This window comes from Monomorium pharaonis, chromosome 3 (assembly GCF_013373865.1).
Source record: "Monomorium pharaonis isolate MP-MQ-018 chromosome 3, ASM1337386v2, whole genome shotgun sequence".
In the NCBI taxonomy this organism is placed as follows: domain Eukaryota; kingdom Metazoa; phylum Arthropoda; class Insecta; order Hymenoptera; family Formicidae; genus Monomorium; species Monomorium pharaonis.
This window is the reverse complement of record NC_050469.1, coordinates 6392324-6409593: the sequence shown is the minus strand read 5'-3', so window position 1 is coordinate 6409593 and position 17270 is coordinate 6392324. Positions and strand designations below refer to the sequence as shown.

At 40.0% G+C, this 17270-nt stretch overlaps 2 protein-coding genes across 6 annotated transcripts in view; one reads left to right on the top strand and one right to left on the bottom strand.

The window, feature by feature from the left end:
- Positions 1-9512, top strand: part of LOC105836024 (sodium/potassium/calcium exchanger Nckx30C) — a 68743-nt gene extending 59231 nt beyond the window's left edge. For all 5 annotated transcript variants that reach the window (XM_036284491.1, XM_036284490.1, XM_036284488.1 and 2 more), the window contains one exon: positions 1169-9512. In XM_036284491.1, the coding sequence (XP_036140384.1) occupies positions 1169-1409 (241 nt within the window). In that variant the 3' untranslated portion in view covers positions 1410-9512. The remainder of the gene's footprint in view (positions 1-1168) is intronic.
- Positions 9513-14216: 4704 nt separating this feature from the next.
- LOC105836025 (DNA methyltransferase 1-associated protein 1) lies at positions 14217-17156 on the bottom strand. The gene is made up of 5 exons (XM_012679776.3): positions 16038-17156; positions 15602-15932; positions 15389-15530; positions 15142-15296; positions 14217-15064 (listed from the first exon to the last, which is right to left on the bottom strand). The coding sequence occupies exons 1-5, from the start codon at positions 16598-16600 to the stop codon at positions 14960-14962; spliced, it is 1296 nt and encodes a 431-aa protein (XP_012535230.1). The 5' UTR covers positions 16601-17156; the 3' UTR covers positions 14217-14959.
- Between the last annotated feature and the right edge of the window lie 114 nt (positions 17157-17270).

Below are 17270 nucleotides of genomic sequence, written 5' to 3'. Positions count from 1 at the left end.
CCGAACAAGTGACAAAAGTTTGCCAATTTTCGAGCCCGCTAATTCGGTGCTCCGCATCGTTTGCATATTTATGCTTTTTGCTGATATTCAGAGTCCCGCTGCGGATACCGAGGATCTCGATTTCCGAAATAATATCCTTGGCAGAGATTAAATGTAATTACCTTGAAATTGTTCCAAGATTTTTACGCGTACCATTCGTTGAGCGATCTTTAATAGGAGGCAAAGGTATTGCCGACTTGTCAACTGTCGCTAACAAGAATCAGTTATCCCTCTTCGCTTTGTCTTCGCGGCTAAGATTGAATCTACCGAGGCTGATCGCGCGTCCCCTCTGTGACACTCGATTTCCTGGCAATCGCACGCCACGATGAAACATCAGATCTTTCTCGTCGATGATCAATCATCAGCTACGCATCCTCCGCTGACCGATTGCCAGCTGGCAAACTGCCTGGCAGGAAAGCGGAGGGATATTTCTTTGCGTTTGTGTGTGCTGGCGATTGCACGTCAAACGATGTATATCCAAGACACGTCGACAGCATTGTTACAGACGAATGTGAATTATAGATACTGTACTTCAAATAATATAGAGACCAGCCACCTACACACACGCAACTTTATACTCGATCGATGCAGTGGATGATCCGGCCGCACGTGCAATCGTAAAACCGTTATGTTCTAATAGAGTTTATAGCGCGAGAGATGTAAATGCACGCTCGGAAAATTTTATCGGCAGCACGTGCTACACTTCGCGGCTCTGTCTCAGAAACCGATTTCGAATTGGACATGCATCTATATAAATTCTTTTCTTCGCCGTGGTTAAGTGTTATCTCACTTCTTACATTATTAATCCTTCTTCACCCCCTGTATGCGAGATATGTATTAGAATGATGAAAATATTAATTTGGAAATCTCCGAGTCGCGCAAATTGGCAAATTCAATATGACGAATAATTAAAGAATCGAATAGAGCTTTTGAGATCAATAAATAGCGTTAAATAAATCTTACACGTTGCTGCACAATGAAAAGTACGTACTTTATTTTGCATTTTAGAAAATAATGAGAAGAAAATCAAAACTCGGATAAAAAGATCCGAGTGCGATAGAATTATAGTATCGGTACATCAGTCGGGCAGTGAAAATGGGCTCGATTTGCGCTTTGATTCTGTTCGCAGGCTTCCGGTTCCATGGCTCCTATACGGTTTAATCTACGGGAAACCCGTGGAGGTGAACTCAGTGGGCATGGTGTGCAGCATAGCGATACTGTTTTGCATGCTGCTGTTCGTGATCATGAGCATCGCCTGCTTCAGATGGAAAATGAACAGGGGCCTCGGCTTCACGATGTTCATCCTCTACTTCGTCTTCGTCGCTGTCTCGCTGATGTTCGAGTACGAGATTCTGACCTGCCCGGTGTAGGGCAGCCAGGACAGCGCAGCCGCGGCAGCAGAGGTATCCCCCCCTCCTCCTCCCCCCCTAAAAAAAAAAACTTCTTTCCCCGGAGGAAACCGATACGTCTGCGAAACGGACGCACAGTTACGGGTCTCGTCATCATCATCGTCATCGTCGTCGGCGAGTCGACGAGAGAATTCTTCCCCGCGGTCGCCGCTTCGAGCCGAGGAGGAAACCGCGCCAGTCATTAACCTTCACGCGCGCGCGCGCGCGCGTGAAGGAGACTTTGACAGTACGAACGGCAATAGCAGCACCACTATCACACCGCCACTATCACCGATCATCGGGTCACGGCAACAACTTCGCGTATAACAGATTACGAGGCGTTTTGCTCTAGTCGCGAGAGGTGTACATATTGTATAAAAATCTTGAAATACCTGAAACGAAATACTCGTCTTATTAAGGATTAACCGAGTCCACTCGAGTGCGCTACTTTATTATTTAGGCATGGCGAGCGCGTTAGCCGATCGTGCCAAGGATCAAATATAATTTTATATAATTCCCCAAAGTTTTCTGGCACAGACACTTCCTTCCTCCTCCTTTCTTTCTTTTCCTTCATTTCCTCTTCTTTCACATCCTACTTCTTGTTAATCAATAAGCGACACTGAACATCAAACAAATTGATTGCCTTAACTTATTATTACTTCACCTGAAGTCATTACAATAAAGGTTCACAGAAAGCTGTCCTACATTTCTAATTACTTCTGGTTATAATCACGGGTATCGTCAGATAACGCTTGATTCGTGTATTTGCCACGAAACATCACGTTTTTCCGAGTATACCTATAACAGCAATAATATTAGACTTAAAACGCGATGTTACCGTTTACAAAACGTTACCGTAAGGTCTTCTCTCTCGTTTGACTCCTTGGCACGCTCACGTCCATATATTATACATAACGTTATCCCTAGAAGAAGTGACCTGACCGCTCGCCGATTTTTCTCTAAAACAAAAGGTATTATTCTCTACGTCTTCAATATCGTAGAATAGCGTTATATAACTTTTCACTCTGTTGTACTCACGGAATCCAGGCTGATGCGGTGCGATGTTTGTCGTTCCGTTTTGATGACGCAAACGACGTTCGCTCATGAGTTCATCTCGAGTGCCATATATGCCAGGTGCGCACTTCAGGCAAGTCGTATAACTTTATATACTTTTCGTTAACCAAAATTACTTACAGTGTGTTACAATGTATTACAATATATTGTGTTATGCGAGGAACTCTTTTGTCGCAAACGCTGAAAATATTTTATTTCTTTTCCTCATTTTACTTTCCAATTTAATAATGGCAAATTATTAGCAAAAATTAAAATAAAAGCATGTTTGACTGTTTTAATAAAATATTCGTTCTACATTCGTGAAATTGCATGAAGCGCCATTGAGAAAGTCTTCAAACATTGATTTATTAAATTGATATGATTCAAGCACTGGCAATCAAACGTCTCAAACGAAACGGCTGATCGTCGCACCGAATTTTCAGCGTACAATCGGAACAAATGTTGCTACGCGAATAAGATATGATAGCAATAAAAATATGAAACATTGATCGGAAATCAGTTGAAATCTCTTTGCCGCTTATATTTTCTTCACTTTTGTTTCGAATCGCTAAATTGCACAGTTGCGAGTCGGTTTATGAGTAAAAAAGGAAACATTTATTGCGTGGTATTAATTTACAGTTTAGAGAAAAGACAATTGCTTATTTACATAAATCATCCGTTTGAAAAAAGCGCCTTTTCGACCAATTAAATTTCCATTCTTAAATGTTGCTTGAGAAATTTATTCATGACGTTGTCGAGAAAAATTGCGCAGTAAAAACCTCGGCAAATTTTTTTATTGTATTACTGATCAGTGTAAAATTAATTCACAAGTCCAAGGAAACATCTCGTTCGCGTAAGACATTTAGGTTCCGATTCCGAGCGTGTTTTCTCTTAAATACAATTATTACTATTACTGTAACTATAATCTGTAAGCGACATGCGAAAAAAAGCAGATTTTCTTAAGTGCATAGAGAAAATTGTCGCAAAAATCATATATTCGAATTGGTGCTTGTGAAAATTCTAAAGATTACTTCCAAGAGTGCTCGTGTCGCTTACTGATGCATCTTACGTGCGATCGAATTCTCATGCGATATTCTCTCTGCATAGGAAAAGTATCGAGATACACTGCAGATATATTTGCACGCGTGTAAGTAATGTATTATTATTATGATATGCTCTTACGAAGTGAAAGAAACAGACGAATGTCGAGTTGTTTAGACATTGCACTTTCCGTGATGTTCCACATCAGCTTGATACTCTCCGAGCAGTTGTTCTTTTGCTAACTTCTTTCAAGTTTTCGACATTGCACTATAACACTCTACTAAGATACCGTTAGAAAATATGATTATTATGGTTGTTACATGTACACAGTGAAGATAAACGGGTAATAGAACATGAACAAGTTTACACAGGTGTGTATGCGCGTAAGATTGAGAGAAAGAAAGAGAAAGAGAACGAGATAAAGAAAGAGAACGATTTTTTAGTTCGAGATAAAAGAAAGAGAAAAGGAGAGAAGAAGTAGGAACATGTACAGCCAGGGCATGACAGAATGGGGCGATTTTTAATCCAGGTTACAAGACCCGTGTTGTATAAAGCGTTTGTAAAGGATAAAGTTTTAAGGACATAGAGGTAATAGTTATAATGTGATATATCGATTATATTACATACGAGGTGAGCAAAATGTTATTACACCTACCTACACACAATTTGAGAGAGACACAAACAGAGGAATAACATTACATTTTCGGTAGCCTGAACGCCTAAAAGCGGCCTAGCTTTTTATGAAGCCCACAGCTAATGCAAAAATTAATCCGCGATATGAAGAAGGAAAAGACCATAATTATATAAAAGTACCGTCTACGTTAATCGATAGAACGAATTTTAGGTTATCAAAATCACACGTACATACAATAGAGAGAGAAAGATAAAATGTGTGTGTATGTGTGTGTGTGTGTTGTGTGTGTGTGAAAATTCGACGATGAAACATATACGAAGAATATATGAATTATATATTATATTATATATTTAACGTTACATTTATCGCATTTTGTATGGTCCCGACGTTGGAAAAAGGATGGTCTTTCGGTTTCGCAGCTTATGTTTCAGTATTTACGCCCATGTGACAATTATTATTACGTTTAGCCTTCCTACTTTAGCTACGTCTACCTGTTTCTGATCTGCCCAAATCGTAACGGTGCAATCTCTATGCGTTCGATTGCAGTGAAAAAATTTCGTACCCTGCAATGCTTCGATCCCTCACGCAGTGAAAAAGATCGTGAATCGCGCCCAAAGGTAAAAGAGGCTAAAGTTGATCGATGATCCGCGTAGCGTCCGTTAATGATTAAAGTAGCGAGAAAAAAGATACGATATCAATAACTTTCGATTAGACTGCGTATTTTTTTGCGCGATACGACAAAGGATGATTTAACTGCAACGTTAAACTTTAAAGAGATAGTGCAGATAATTTGCAACTACTACAGAACCATTATGGTTACCGCACGAGAACAAGCAATGAATGGCAGTAATCTTAGCAACAATGCGATCTCCTCGACCACTACTTAAGATAGTGATGCTCCTTTCTTGCGACAGAGCTCTCGGCATTACATCGACAAAATGGATTTCGCCCGCTGCACTACCCTCTGCGCCAATTAATTCCAAAGAAGAGTCTCGTTACTTTAGTGTTTTATGAAATTTCACTTCCGAATGAAACAACCACTTTGAAATTTCACTCGTATTAAATGATTTTTTTATCTTTTTATCAAATTTCTAGCCAACGAGTGGAAATTATAACTTGAAATTATCGTGAACGGAAAAAAAGAGGCACTGTTCTTAAGTAGTATAAACAAACTTTGAGGTAGACGCGATCAGACTCCGTAAATGGAAATTGTATTTTAAGTCAGAGCGGACGAATGAACTTTTAGCTCGGCGATCCGACAAAAATCGGACGTGGTGTAACTCGTGACGAGCCGTTGTCGGTTTTAGCCAACGATCGCCGGTGGAAAACTACATTAGATTTCTTCGTGACGTGAAACATATAAACGGGGAAACGTAGCGGAGAAACGTCGGGGAGAGAACTCAACACCGAGGCATTTTACGTCGCAGTGTGCGGGGCACGAAAAGGATTAGTCTGTCAGTTGGGCGAAACAACGAAGGCGGATTAGCGGCGAATCGCGTGATAAGTCGAAGGTCGGGCCGGAGGGCTCGAAGCGCGGCGGTGTTCGTGTAATTTATGCATTGTAATATACCCGTAGAACAAATATCATCGACGTTGGCGAGGGAGGCGGTGAAGAAGACACAGTCCGTTTTCGGTTTTGAATGTCGAGCTTCTCAACTCGAGGGATCAATCTGTGTGCACGAATAAATGACGCGAAAGATGACTTGCGACCGCAACCCAGCTCTCTCAAAAGGGCGAAACAGAGAGGTACACGAAATGTTTTAGCTCCGATCAGTTATGTGTGTGTGTATGTGTGTGTGCGTGTGTGTGTATGTGTGTGTGTGTGAAACATGTACTATATTAGTACATAAGAGCGACCGTACGATCCCCGATCCTCGCGTTGTCGAATTATCAGACACATGTATGCACGCACGTGTAATCTACTACTCGCGTAAAGCACGAAAGTGGCGAGAGAGAGAGAGAAAGAGAGAGAGAGAGAGAGAGAGAGAGAGAGAGAGAGAGTGTAAAAAGGAGAGAGAGGGGGAGAGAGAAACATACAGATAGATTTATTTCTCTCTCGCGCACGCATGCACGCACATACCACGTGCAAAACTTTACGTTCGAGAGATGAACGCGACGAGATGAAGTGTGCTCGCGAAAGGCGAAAATCGTTTTCAATTTGTTTAACAAGTTTGTTATAAAGTGGAACGCATTCGATGCTAAGTCCCCCTCGTTGCCACTACGTTCGGGTTTACGTCGAGAAAAACGAGAACGGAAACTATTAACTCCCACCGGTTAGTGTGAATTCAACCTGAAACAAGTATATAATCTGTCGGTAACCGATAGACCTTTCTTAATTGAAGGCGTCGTAAAGGCTTTCTGGGAATACAATTATCCTTTTATATTTACGAAAACGCTTCATTTCCAAACGTGGCTTTCGAGACTTTTATTCGTGTAGTAAAAGGTAAACTTATTGTTATAATATATACACGCATATATGTGTATATATACATATATATGTATATATAGAGAATCCGTTAAACTCTTTTATATTTTTATGTGAATACGTTGTTTAGGATTGATGGTAGCTGTTATCTTACGGATACGGAACCCATCGCGCGCTCGTAAGGGCGCTCCAAGCTCTAGACTTTAAGCGTCGTTAAGGGTTTAGTTGGTTTTTCGTACTTTGTAACGTAGCTTTCGAGAAAAAAAAAAACGTTAGAGGAATTTTTACATCGTGACAAGGTCGGTAGAGTAGAGCCGGGCACGCGACGACGATCGAAACGATCCTTCAAATTTCGGCAAGTTGTTCGTGGGAGCCGAGTGACAAATCTGTTCCTCGAAGCAGATCGATCGATCGTGTATACTAAGAGAGCGCGTCACTATCCTTTCCTGCCCTCGATGGCACGAGACATATAATCGTTACGATATACTCGTGGAATATAAAATAACGCGGGATAGTGGAATATAAAAAAAAAAAGGGACACAAAACGCACGCTGTGAAAGATCGAACGCTTCGAATATTTTCTTGGCATTGACAAAGCGCGAACGCACATATCAAAGAGAGAAAAATGTTGAATATATAATAATTGATTACTTAGTAGTATTATTAGCGACTTAAGTCTCGTAAGATATAATTAGATTGAGGCTATATACGAGCGTTATAAAGTTTCTATATAATTACAGATTATATAAATATGTATTATATATATATTGTTCGAGAAAGTAAGCTGGATCGTCGGCCGATTATCGAGTCAACGTTGTTACACGATGAAACGGTGCAGAGATGCAACCCTCGCCGATTCTGGGCGATCAGCATGCTGGACACATAACGTAAAAAATCCGGGAGAGTATCTCACATTTGTTCTCGTGGCTCTTTTCTTTTGATATATATTTCATTGTATCTCGCCATCTCAAAGCGTCGCATATACATAGGGTTGTACCCCCGTCCATCACACACACCGCAGTAGTAGGGAGATTTACGGGATTACGACGCGTAGATTTAAATCACGTCTTACGAGATTAATTAGATCACCGCAGAGTGCTAGAAAGGCGAAACAGAGGGGCGCGAAACGCGAGAAGAAGTATAAATATATACATACACATATACATATAAATATATAAATACGCAGATATATAAATATGTAAAGTATATCTAACGTTGTATACGTTCAAGTCGGCGATTCCAAGATGAAACGTTTTAATACCGATAATAACGATTTCGTTTCTTGATGTTCGTAAGATACGTCTTCGACGCGTTACTTAGATCGGGGCCGAGGCATAATTGATCGTTTTATGCGTGACGAGCGTACAACGATAATTCGCACGATTGCCGGCAAGTCAAGCTCGCCGCCCAGGCGACTCTGTGTATGTGTGTGTATGTGCAAGGGCGGAAAAACAATTTTCCCGGCTAGGGAGAGACCGAGAGGACCGAAATACAAGCGCATCAACGACCACGTTCCAAAGTTCGCGCGGGACGAATCTCAGCTTATTAAAATTAGAGAATCGCGTAACCGAGTGCGAGTAAGTTTAACGTAAACGGAACTAAACGCAAGCATAAAGAAAAAAAACATAAAGTCATAGTGGATAAAAAAAGCACCCTCAAAAAAATATGAAAGAGCGAAAGGAAGAATGTTAAAGGGTAACCTGTGGGGTCAGCGTCGGGAGGCCGTTCAGGCTGCTTCGCCGCTCGTGCGAATCAAATGCTCGAACGTGACGATTTCATCTGATGCGCTTCGAGATCAACGATTCTCAATGATCAACGCCTTTTTTCGCGTCTCGAAAAGGAAAAAAAAAACGAATCGGCCGGTCCTACTTACGACGCTGGCGCCAACGGGCGCGACGCCGCGTGTGCAATAAAAAGCGAAATATATAATACAATATATTAATATCATTATATACAACATTTTTACGGCATATATTACGGATACGAAAGTAGGACAAGCGATTTAAAAAAAAAAAAGAGATCAGAAGTTCTAGGATAAACGATTACTTGTTGTTGTCTACCATAGCGTCATAGCGTAAGTAGGGTACTTAGTCGTAGCTTGTTTCGAGGGATGCGTGTGAAACGTGCATGCGAGAAAGTAGCAGTTCGAGAGAGAGAGAGAGAGAGAGAGAGAGAGAGAGAGAGAGAGAGAGAAGGAAAGAAAGAGAGAGAGAACATGGAACCGTGCGAATCCGGAGAGACGAGCGAATGTTTAAGCGACGGAATGTGATCCCGATTACATATAAAAATTTATCACCTAATTGCAAATATATATATATTCACATATATATGTTCTGTACATATATCTATGTGTATATATATACATACTCGGAGGGGCTAGTTACTTAACGAAAGGGAAAAAAATCAATAATTGATATATTATATACAGAATCTATACATATACATATATACTTTTAAAAACGTGTGCCTATGTGCGCACGTGCGTACGTGCGCGTGCGTGCGCGTACGCGCGGACACTGCATCTCCTCCACGCACCCCCTCTCGCCATCCCCCCCGTTCACCCCTTTTCTCCTTCTCTTCCTCTCCCTCTTCCTCCTACGCAACCACCCTCATCTCTTGCCGCGAGTCAACTCGTTACACGCACTTGCGCACATATCCATTACGCATTATCGTAGCCATGTTGTGTAGGGATGTCTTAAATGAGTAAGCTACGATTTCTCATGTTACATATTATGCGAAAAAAAAATGTAAAAAAAAAAAGAGGCGGAGAGAGAAAAAATTTTGCGAAACGACGAACACAATTTCTTCCGGTCATTTGCAGGATCGTTTGAGGCTTGAACTTATTACACATTGAAATACGCGCGGATGTTTAAACAAATAACGGGACAACGAAAGGGATGATAATATGAATAATAAAAATATTTCAAAAGAATACTCGCGCGAACTCTGTCACACACTTGACGCTGCGTGCGATTAAGTCGAATTTCACTCGCCGATTGCGACGCTTTCTCACGATGTTTTCGCAATTCACAAATTAGTTTTTCCCCTCTTCTTCTTCCTTCTTTTTTCGCGAGAAGATCCACCGCAATGACGGAATGGCTTTTACTGTAAACTGTTTGCATTTAAATTGCTACAATAGGAATATGTATACCAGTTTCGACAATGGCGGTATATGTGAGGAGGAAAAAATGTTCATTTAATCCTTTTAGGGGCACAATTACATTACTCAATGGATTTTTATGAAAACGTGTACTTCTATGTTTTTCTGGTCGCGCTGATTACAAATCTGAAAACAAATTTAATATGACGGATCCAAGCAGCTGTCAATAAAAAATAATTTCAAAGAAATAAATTTTTTGCAACAATCTTATAGATTTTTTGCGTCACGAGATTACGAATTTGATATTAGACTTTTAAATTTTTCACATTTCACGCTTTTTACGCAAAAACGTACAATTGTTTATTTATTTATAAAAAAATTAATCTGCGAAAAAATTTACAAAAATTATATATGATAGAAAGTATCAAGAATATTCAGTAATTTTTTTTTGCTTCTTATCTTTATTTGTCAAGGATGGATTAAAACAAAACTATTTGTTTACTTTATTTGTTCGCAATTATTAATTATTATAATAAATAAAAATATTAATAAAACTTAAAGGATAAGTATTTAGAAATTAGGAAAATAAAACGGCACAATTATTATGGCTAAATTATAAAAGCAACATCAATTTAAAACTGCGGCAATGTAAGTGGCCCATTTATGGGACAGTGCCCCTGTAAGGGTTAACGCGAATCGTGGAGTAAGTTCTCAAGTTTGCGATTGAGGAATCGTGAGACAATCGCGTGTGTCTTATTAAATGACCGAATTTAGTCAACGAAATGTTAATTTCAATTATTTCTTAAGTTTAATTTGATATCGTAAGATATATACTTGAGCGCGTTTCACACCAGTAACAACCGTAACAATATCGTATCCAAATATTATTTCTGTACGCCCACGTAATTATTTAAAGTTTTTACTTAATTATTTGATGTCAGTTGCGAAATAATTTTATAAGCGAAACATTGTACAACAGGCAGATGCGATGTATAAAAATTTACGTTAACGTAAGACATATTGCGAGACATTGAGATAATACGCGAGATGCCGCGGACGAATCTCTGAGTTTCCCAGTGCGTTTTAACGTCATGATATGAGGGCGTACGACATCTGTCCGTTTAGAACTCGTATTCTATTTGACTCGTGATGAGGATTACGCCGATATATATTCCGCAAGCTCTTTAGCAAGTATTACGGCGTACGGCTTCGTCGCGGCTTGGTTCGCACAGACTCTCTTTGCATGCTAACCGCCCGCTCCCTCGCGTTTTTGCCATTTGGCAAAACGCGTTCCTAATACGGAATCATCGCAGTAGAACAGAATTTCACTTGCACTGCTGCTTTTCGAGGGGGATGACCGCGTGTTCCGTCGATGACGCGTGGCGACCCTTCGAGCGCCGTGACAGTAAGTGGCCCCGCGAATGGCGAAAGTACTTCTTGCACGATTAAATCCGATTCTCACGAAGGGACGCGCGCCTTCGCGTCTGTGTCACGCTTCACCTGGACTTAATGACTCAACTGATGTCGTGCGGCAAGAAGCATACGCGAAAAGCGATCGAGGGGAAAAAAAGGTTGCGTTTTACGATAACTCGAGAGGATAAAACGCGTATAGGCATTTATTTAGAATACCTGTCGGGACAGAAGTTTCCGCTATTGTATTAAATTGCGTAAACTAAAAATAGCCAATTACCGATTGTTAAAAGAGACGAGTCACGTTACGGTAGCGATGTAACTTAAAAGAAGAAAAAAAAAGATCACGCAAACAATTCTTCAAAGTTCCGAAAAAAAAAAAATTTCTCGCTTCGAGCGCCGGATGTAGCGCCGGCGCCTTTGACTCTTCACTTTGATTCGCGAGTATTTGTTGATACACACAATCGACAATAAACAAGTAACAAGTTTACATTCTATATCTATCTCATACTATTCAAATATATACAGCTCGGCAAAAGCAAAGATTAATTAACAGTGTTAAATGAAAACGATCGAGTATCTCTATACTTATATCTCGTTCGAATTTATTATAGACATATCACGATACTTGCGGCATAGACTTCCCGTTCCCGCAATAATCTTTACGGAAGCAAGTATCGTTTTCCCAGGATATCACTTGTTCCTCAGTTTTAATTCGCGATAATTCGAACACCTCGATGAGACATACGCTTAGATATCGATTCGGCAGTATTTACGTTTTAAGACGGGACAACATTCTGAGGTAGCCCACATAAGAGAGAAAAGATAAAAAAAAAAAAGATCATCCAAGAGAGTTAAAGCTGTCATTATCCTATAAAATCACAGTGCGAATTACCGCCCTCTCTCTCATCCGACTCCCTGTTGGCAAATTTCTCTTTTACTCTGTTAAAGTTATATCCTTATCGCATGTTGTTGTTGTTGCTATCATTATGGTTACACAAGTAAAAAAAAAAAAGAAGAAATATGACTTCAGAGTATAAACGTTAAGAGGATTAAAGTACTAACTACTTCTCAGATGCTTGAGAGCAAGCGAGCGTTATGCGACATTAACATTCTAATTAGGGAAGATGTATTATGAAGCTGTCGGGAGAGAACGCTGATTCTTTTAATTACATCTCGACACACATACTCTCGTATCTATAGTTATTTATCTAATTAACAATTTGCAAGTTAGATCGCAGGGACAAGTAAAAATATTGCAATGGACCTCACATCAAGCGCTCCATTTTCTGCATGGATATATATATACTGCGGATAATTACGATATCGTTATGCTATCACCGTGATTGCTACGACGTTATTGCCGATACGCAGTGATGGGATTGAATATCTTATACAAATATGTTCGAATCCGCTTGCGGAGTTTCTCTCTTACGATTACTTCGATAAGAACTTTCTATGATTACTATGAAAAGCAGTACTTCCGAAATAGACTCGAACTTGGACGGAATGTTCGAACTCTATATGAGTACCCTCGAGAAACAAAAGTGTTATTACTTCCAAGTTAACTCGAAGCAAAATTAAAAATATAAATTCTTTGCGCGACTGCTTTGTTAAAAATTTTATTTCTAATAAAGAGGAATTTATTTACTAATAATTCTACTCTTAGGGTTCGAATATTACCTGTAAAATATATTTATAAATGCATTTCGAATTCTCGCGGGTACTCAGTCTAAAATTCGAAAATAATTAGAAATTAATAATCAACTGCTTCGCGAGTACGACGTATTATTTCTTATGAATACTATTTAAATCGTCAGAAACTCGATTATTTGATTTTTAAATATTGAACTCAATCCCATCTCTATTGCAGCATTTATTAATTGCTCGACATGACTGGCTCAATAATACCGGACGGTGCTCCGTGGATAAATAAAGCGGATTGCAGCACCTTTTCTGAGCCCGAAGGAAATTCGCGCACGTCGTATCTCTCACGCGTGTCTTGTTTCGCGAAAAGGAAAAAAAAAATAAAAGGGAGCGCTCCCTTCCATCGCCATTGTACATACATATGATATATTATAATGCATATTATATTGTCATTATATAGGACACGCGAGTGCGGGCAAGAGATACGGATGTTATTGTTATTAACGAAATTCGCGCGACGAACGGTGAATGGTATCTCTTTGCGTTTCAAATGCCTGCGGGACAGGATCGTTAAACGACGAATATTGTCGACAAGTTGTTTTTTTTTTTTTTCTTTTCCTTCGAGCAACTTCCATCGCTCCCTCTTATCGATTACTTGACTGTCCGGGACGTAAACTGTTCCTATAGGAGGCGATTCCCCTCACACCTCTCCGTTCCGTTTTATCTTGAGTTCCGTGCGCCGACAGCGAAACCTTATATCGTTAAGTCTGTCTCTCGTTTAGGGAATCAAAGACACGAAACACCTCTCTCGGAGACAGCGGCGTTCAGTCATTCAAGTCACGGTCGCCCCGCCGTGTTCAATATAAACATAGCAGCACAAAATGTATGTTCGATCGCTAAACGCGACGATCCCACGCGAGGCAGCCTCGAACTCTTGAGCGGTATCTGCCCTCCGATCCGTCGGGGATACGTTCCGATATATTTCCGCGGTAACGCAAAGATCACGTATACGTAGACGTATATGCGCGATGGCGACGGCGTTGCATACACATTTAAAAAAAAATAGCTCTTCTTATAGCGTTTATTACTTAGTATATAAGACTAGAGCGACGTAGGGAAAAAGCGCGCGTGTGTGCGTCACACATGTATCGAGATGTAAATTTTTATAAGGTTTCAAAACGTAAAACGGGGAGTGCGAAGTGTCGCCACAGCCCACGGCGGTGAGGCGAAAAATTTCCGACTCCGGACGAGTGATACGACTCAACAGTTAGCCGCTGCCTCGAGTCTCGGAAGGGACAAGTATCCTTGTGACAAGAACGAACCGGTATGCGACCGTCAAGCGTAAAAAAAAAAGAAAAAGAAAAGAGCTGGCTATGATCGCTAGAACGATGACGATCGAAGATGAGAGAGAGAGAGAGAGAGAATTGCGACTCTGTGGGGGTGAATCCCGCGCAATTATAGTCTCTCTCTCGTCTGAGCTTTTTTTTTTTTTCGATCGGCAGAGTCCTAGCGAAACGTAGCGGCACTAAAATATAGGCGGGACACACGACCGCTGATTTGTCGATTATTATCGCAGATGTAACGCATTATTCCGTACCAAGTACGGCTCTAGAGCTATCTCGAATAATTTATCATAGGATTAAAAGAGGAAAAAAATAGAACGAAAAAAAGTCAACTGTAACGCGAGTAACGGAGCACGAACGAAGAAAGGCCTGCATCGATGACCATCTCTGACACCCTTCACACTTGCCGATCTCCCCTCCCCCCGCCCCTCCCGTCCAAGTCCTGACCCCGATTTTACATTTCCTCCCTCTTTCTTCCCGAGCACACACCCTCCTTTCCTATACCCTCAAGAACAAAACAAAACATATTGTAATCTATTGTAGATTGTTGTAGATAAATTATACGGTTTGACCGTACATTGTTACTTTTTGTCGACAATATAAAATACACAGATATATAAGTAATTACCATCGCTACGTCTTCTTGTTATTTCATTATACCCCACTTGTAAGGTGAGAGCTACCGTACGATATTGTTTGTTTTCTTAAATGATTTATTTTTTTTCTTAATAAAAATAAAAAGGGGTTCATAATATAATACATTGTAATGCATGCTCAATAACTTTCGAGGTATAAAGATTGGCACGCTGATAATTTAAAAGAACAATATGTACAGAGCTTACTTGACTAATTCTTATCTCACAGAGAGATTATTCTGAATTAATGAGTAATACTAGGCGTGGTGGGCGATCCTACCACGTCAATGATTTCCGCTTTGACTTCTGGTTCTGTTTTTGGTAGAAGCGCCGGTGGTATCGTTAAAGTCTGAAATAAGAGAAGATGAAATGAGCGTAACGAAAATCAAATTACATAAAACGTTTATTCGAAGTATTGATCTTTACCTTCCCCGGTGCCAGCGCTTCGTACTGGTGTCTTAAAGATTGCAACTCGTAATCGCATGTCGATAACGCACTTCTCAATTCGTAGTGCAAAACTATATCGCTACGCAGTTCATTAAACTGCTGACATATTTGTTCCGTCGGCGGTGGATTTAATTCTACAGTGTAACAGTTTTTTTACATTTTAATCCTTAATTTTATAAGCGTATAAAGTACATGTAAAAAAATCTCGATTTTATTAATGACTTACCTAGCCGTAACTCATTCAGCATTTGCTCAATCCCCTTCATTTTCTTTTGACCAAGACTACTGGGTAATTTGATTCTCTGAGAACGAAGAGTAACACCACTATTCTTAAAATCAGGAAATTTAATACCAGCTGACTCCACAGCCTGTTAATTATTAAAAAAACATGTATTTCGCTATAAATGCACTTTTGTAAGAGTATAAATTTATGACATACGTGAGAAGTATCGGTTTTATTTGGTCTGTTCCTAGAAGAGCTACTACTCTTTTTGGAAGATTTCCTCTCGCTCTTTCTGGGATCTGCCTGATGATCGGCCGCTGTAATTAACTTCTGCAAATCCTGTGTCTTTCTATCTCTCTCTTTCTTCCTTTGCTCAATCTTGCGCAATTCAGTCAGTAGAGTCTGCTCCTCCTCTACCTGTTCGGGAGTACGTTCAAACAGCTTCTTCAGCTGTTCCTTTCTGCGTTTCTCGTGTTCAGCATCAAAGATGTAAACCTTATCTGTGTGGGACTTTGCTTTTGTCAATGCAGCACAGACCTGATAGTACCTATGGATTAATAGTAAAGTTTAGTAATAAAGTAGCAAATGCATTTCACAAAAAGGAAAAAATATCTGAATTTGTAAAATACAAATACATGTGTCATCTCTCTACCTCTCTTTCAAGTCTTCAACAGATCTGGTGGAAAAGTTGGCACAGTCCCATCTGTCTTTGATGATAATGAATCTAAGATCAAATCTTCTACACAGATCAAACAGATGATCGGTCTCTGCTTTCGTCCAGCCGTTAGTCACCAAGTGTTGTACATATTCGGCATTCGTGTACGTAGGAATAGGAACTTTCTTGTTGAACTTGGCGAAGGGATATTCCTTTCCAGCGTCGGCGACACGCCGCCAGTGATGAAAAACCGCGCCGTCCGTGCGAGCCGGATTGGTAAACGGCGTCCACTTCCACGGCCTGACCTTCTTCATGCCAAGCTTGGCACGCACTTGCTTGTACCCCTTCGCGGTGTCGGTCGGGAACAACGGCGGCACGTCGTTGTTGTCCTTGCAGAGGAGGGCAAACACCTCGCGGTGCATGCCCTCAGGACGTTTCGGCATCTTGTTGTAATCATACCGTTTGCGGCTTTTCTTGTCACTGCCGAGTATCGACTCCTTCGTAAGTTCCGTGCCAGTCGTCGGCACCTCGATGTCCAGAATATCGCGTACGTCTGCCATCGCAACGGCTAATGGTGTTTTCTCGGAGGAGTCGGAGGTTGCTTTACGTGTTTTGAGGTTAGGTTTCCATTAGGTTAACTTGCTCAATTTATCGTTGCTGTATAAACAGTTTTACTGAGCAAACACATCTCTCGAATGTTTAAAGAAAGATTCAAGGGGAAAGTATAAAAATGGTAGACACAAAATCTACAAAAGCCGCAAATTACACTCAACTGCGAAATGCTTCTCTCGTGCATGCATGCAAATACATCGCCGGCAGGTAGACATCTAACGTGAATATTTAAAATTTTATATCACCAATGTATTTACGTGCTCTTTTCATTGTGTGGTTTCAATTTGATAGTTCAAAAATTGATCAAAAAGTGATTATAATCTATTGATATTTTATCAATTTTTTTTTAACTAAAAGTTCGATCGATAAACACAAAACTGGATACTAGTAATTATCTGCAGTCGATAAGTCAAATTCAATTGTTATCGACTATCGAAATTCTGATTTTTCAAAATAATTAACCATCACAAACGACAAAAATAAAAAATTTTAACTCTCAAAGTTTTACAATTCAGAATGTTTTAATTTTAAAAATTTATTTTTCTTATCTCTAAATTTTCTTTTCTTAATCATATGAAAAAATACATTATTATATCAAAAGCATCTATACACATTCAT

Excerpts from the sequence above, each read along its gene's own strand:
- LOC105836025 (XM_012679776.3), bottom strand. The coding sequence starts at position 16,600 with ATGGCAGACGTACGCGATATTCTGGACATCGAGGTGCCGACGACTGGC. Across the intron at positions 15,933-16,037 it reads GTTGAAGACTTGAAAGAGAG|GTACTATCAGGTCTGTGCTG; the intron begins GTAGAGAGATGA and ends ATTAATCCATAG. Across the intron at positions 15,065-15,141 it reads AAGCGCTGGCACCGGGGAAG|ACTTTAACGATACCACCGGC; the intron begins GTAAAGATCAAT and ends CTCTTATTTCAG.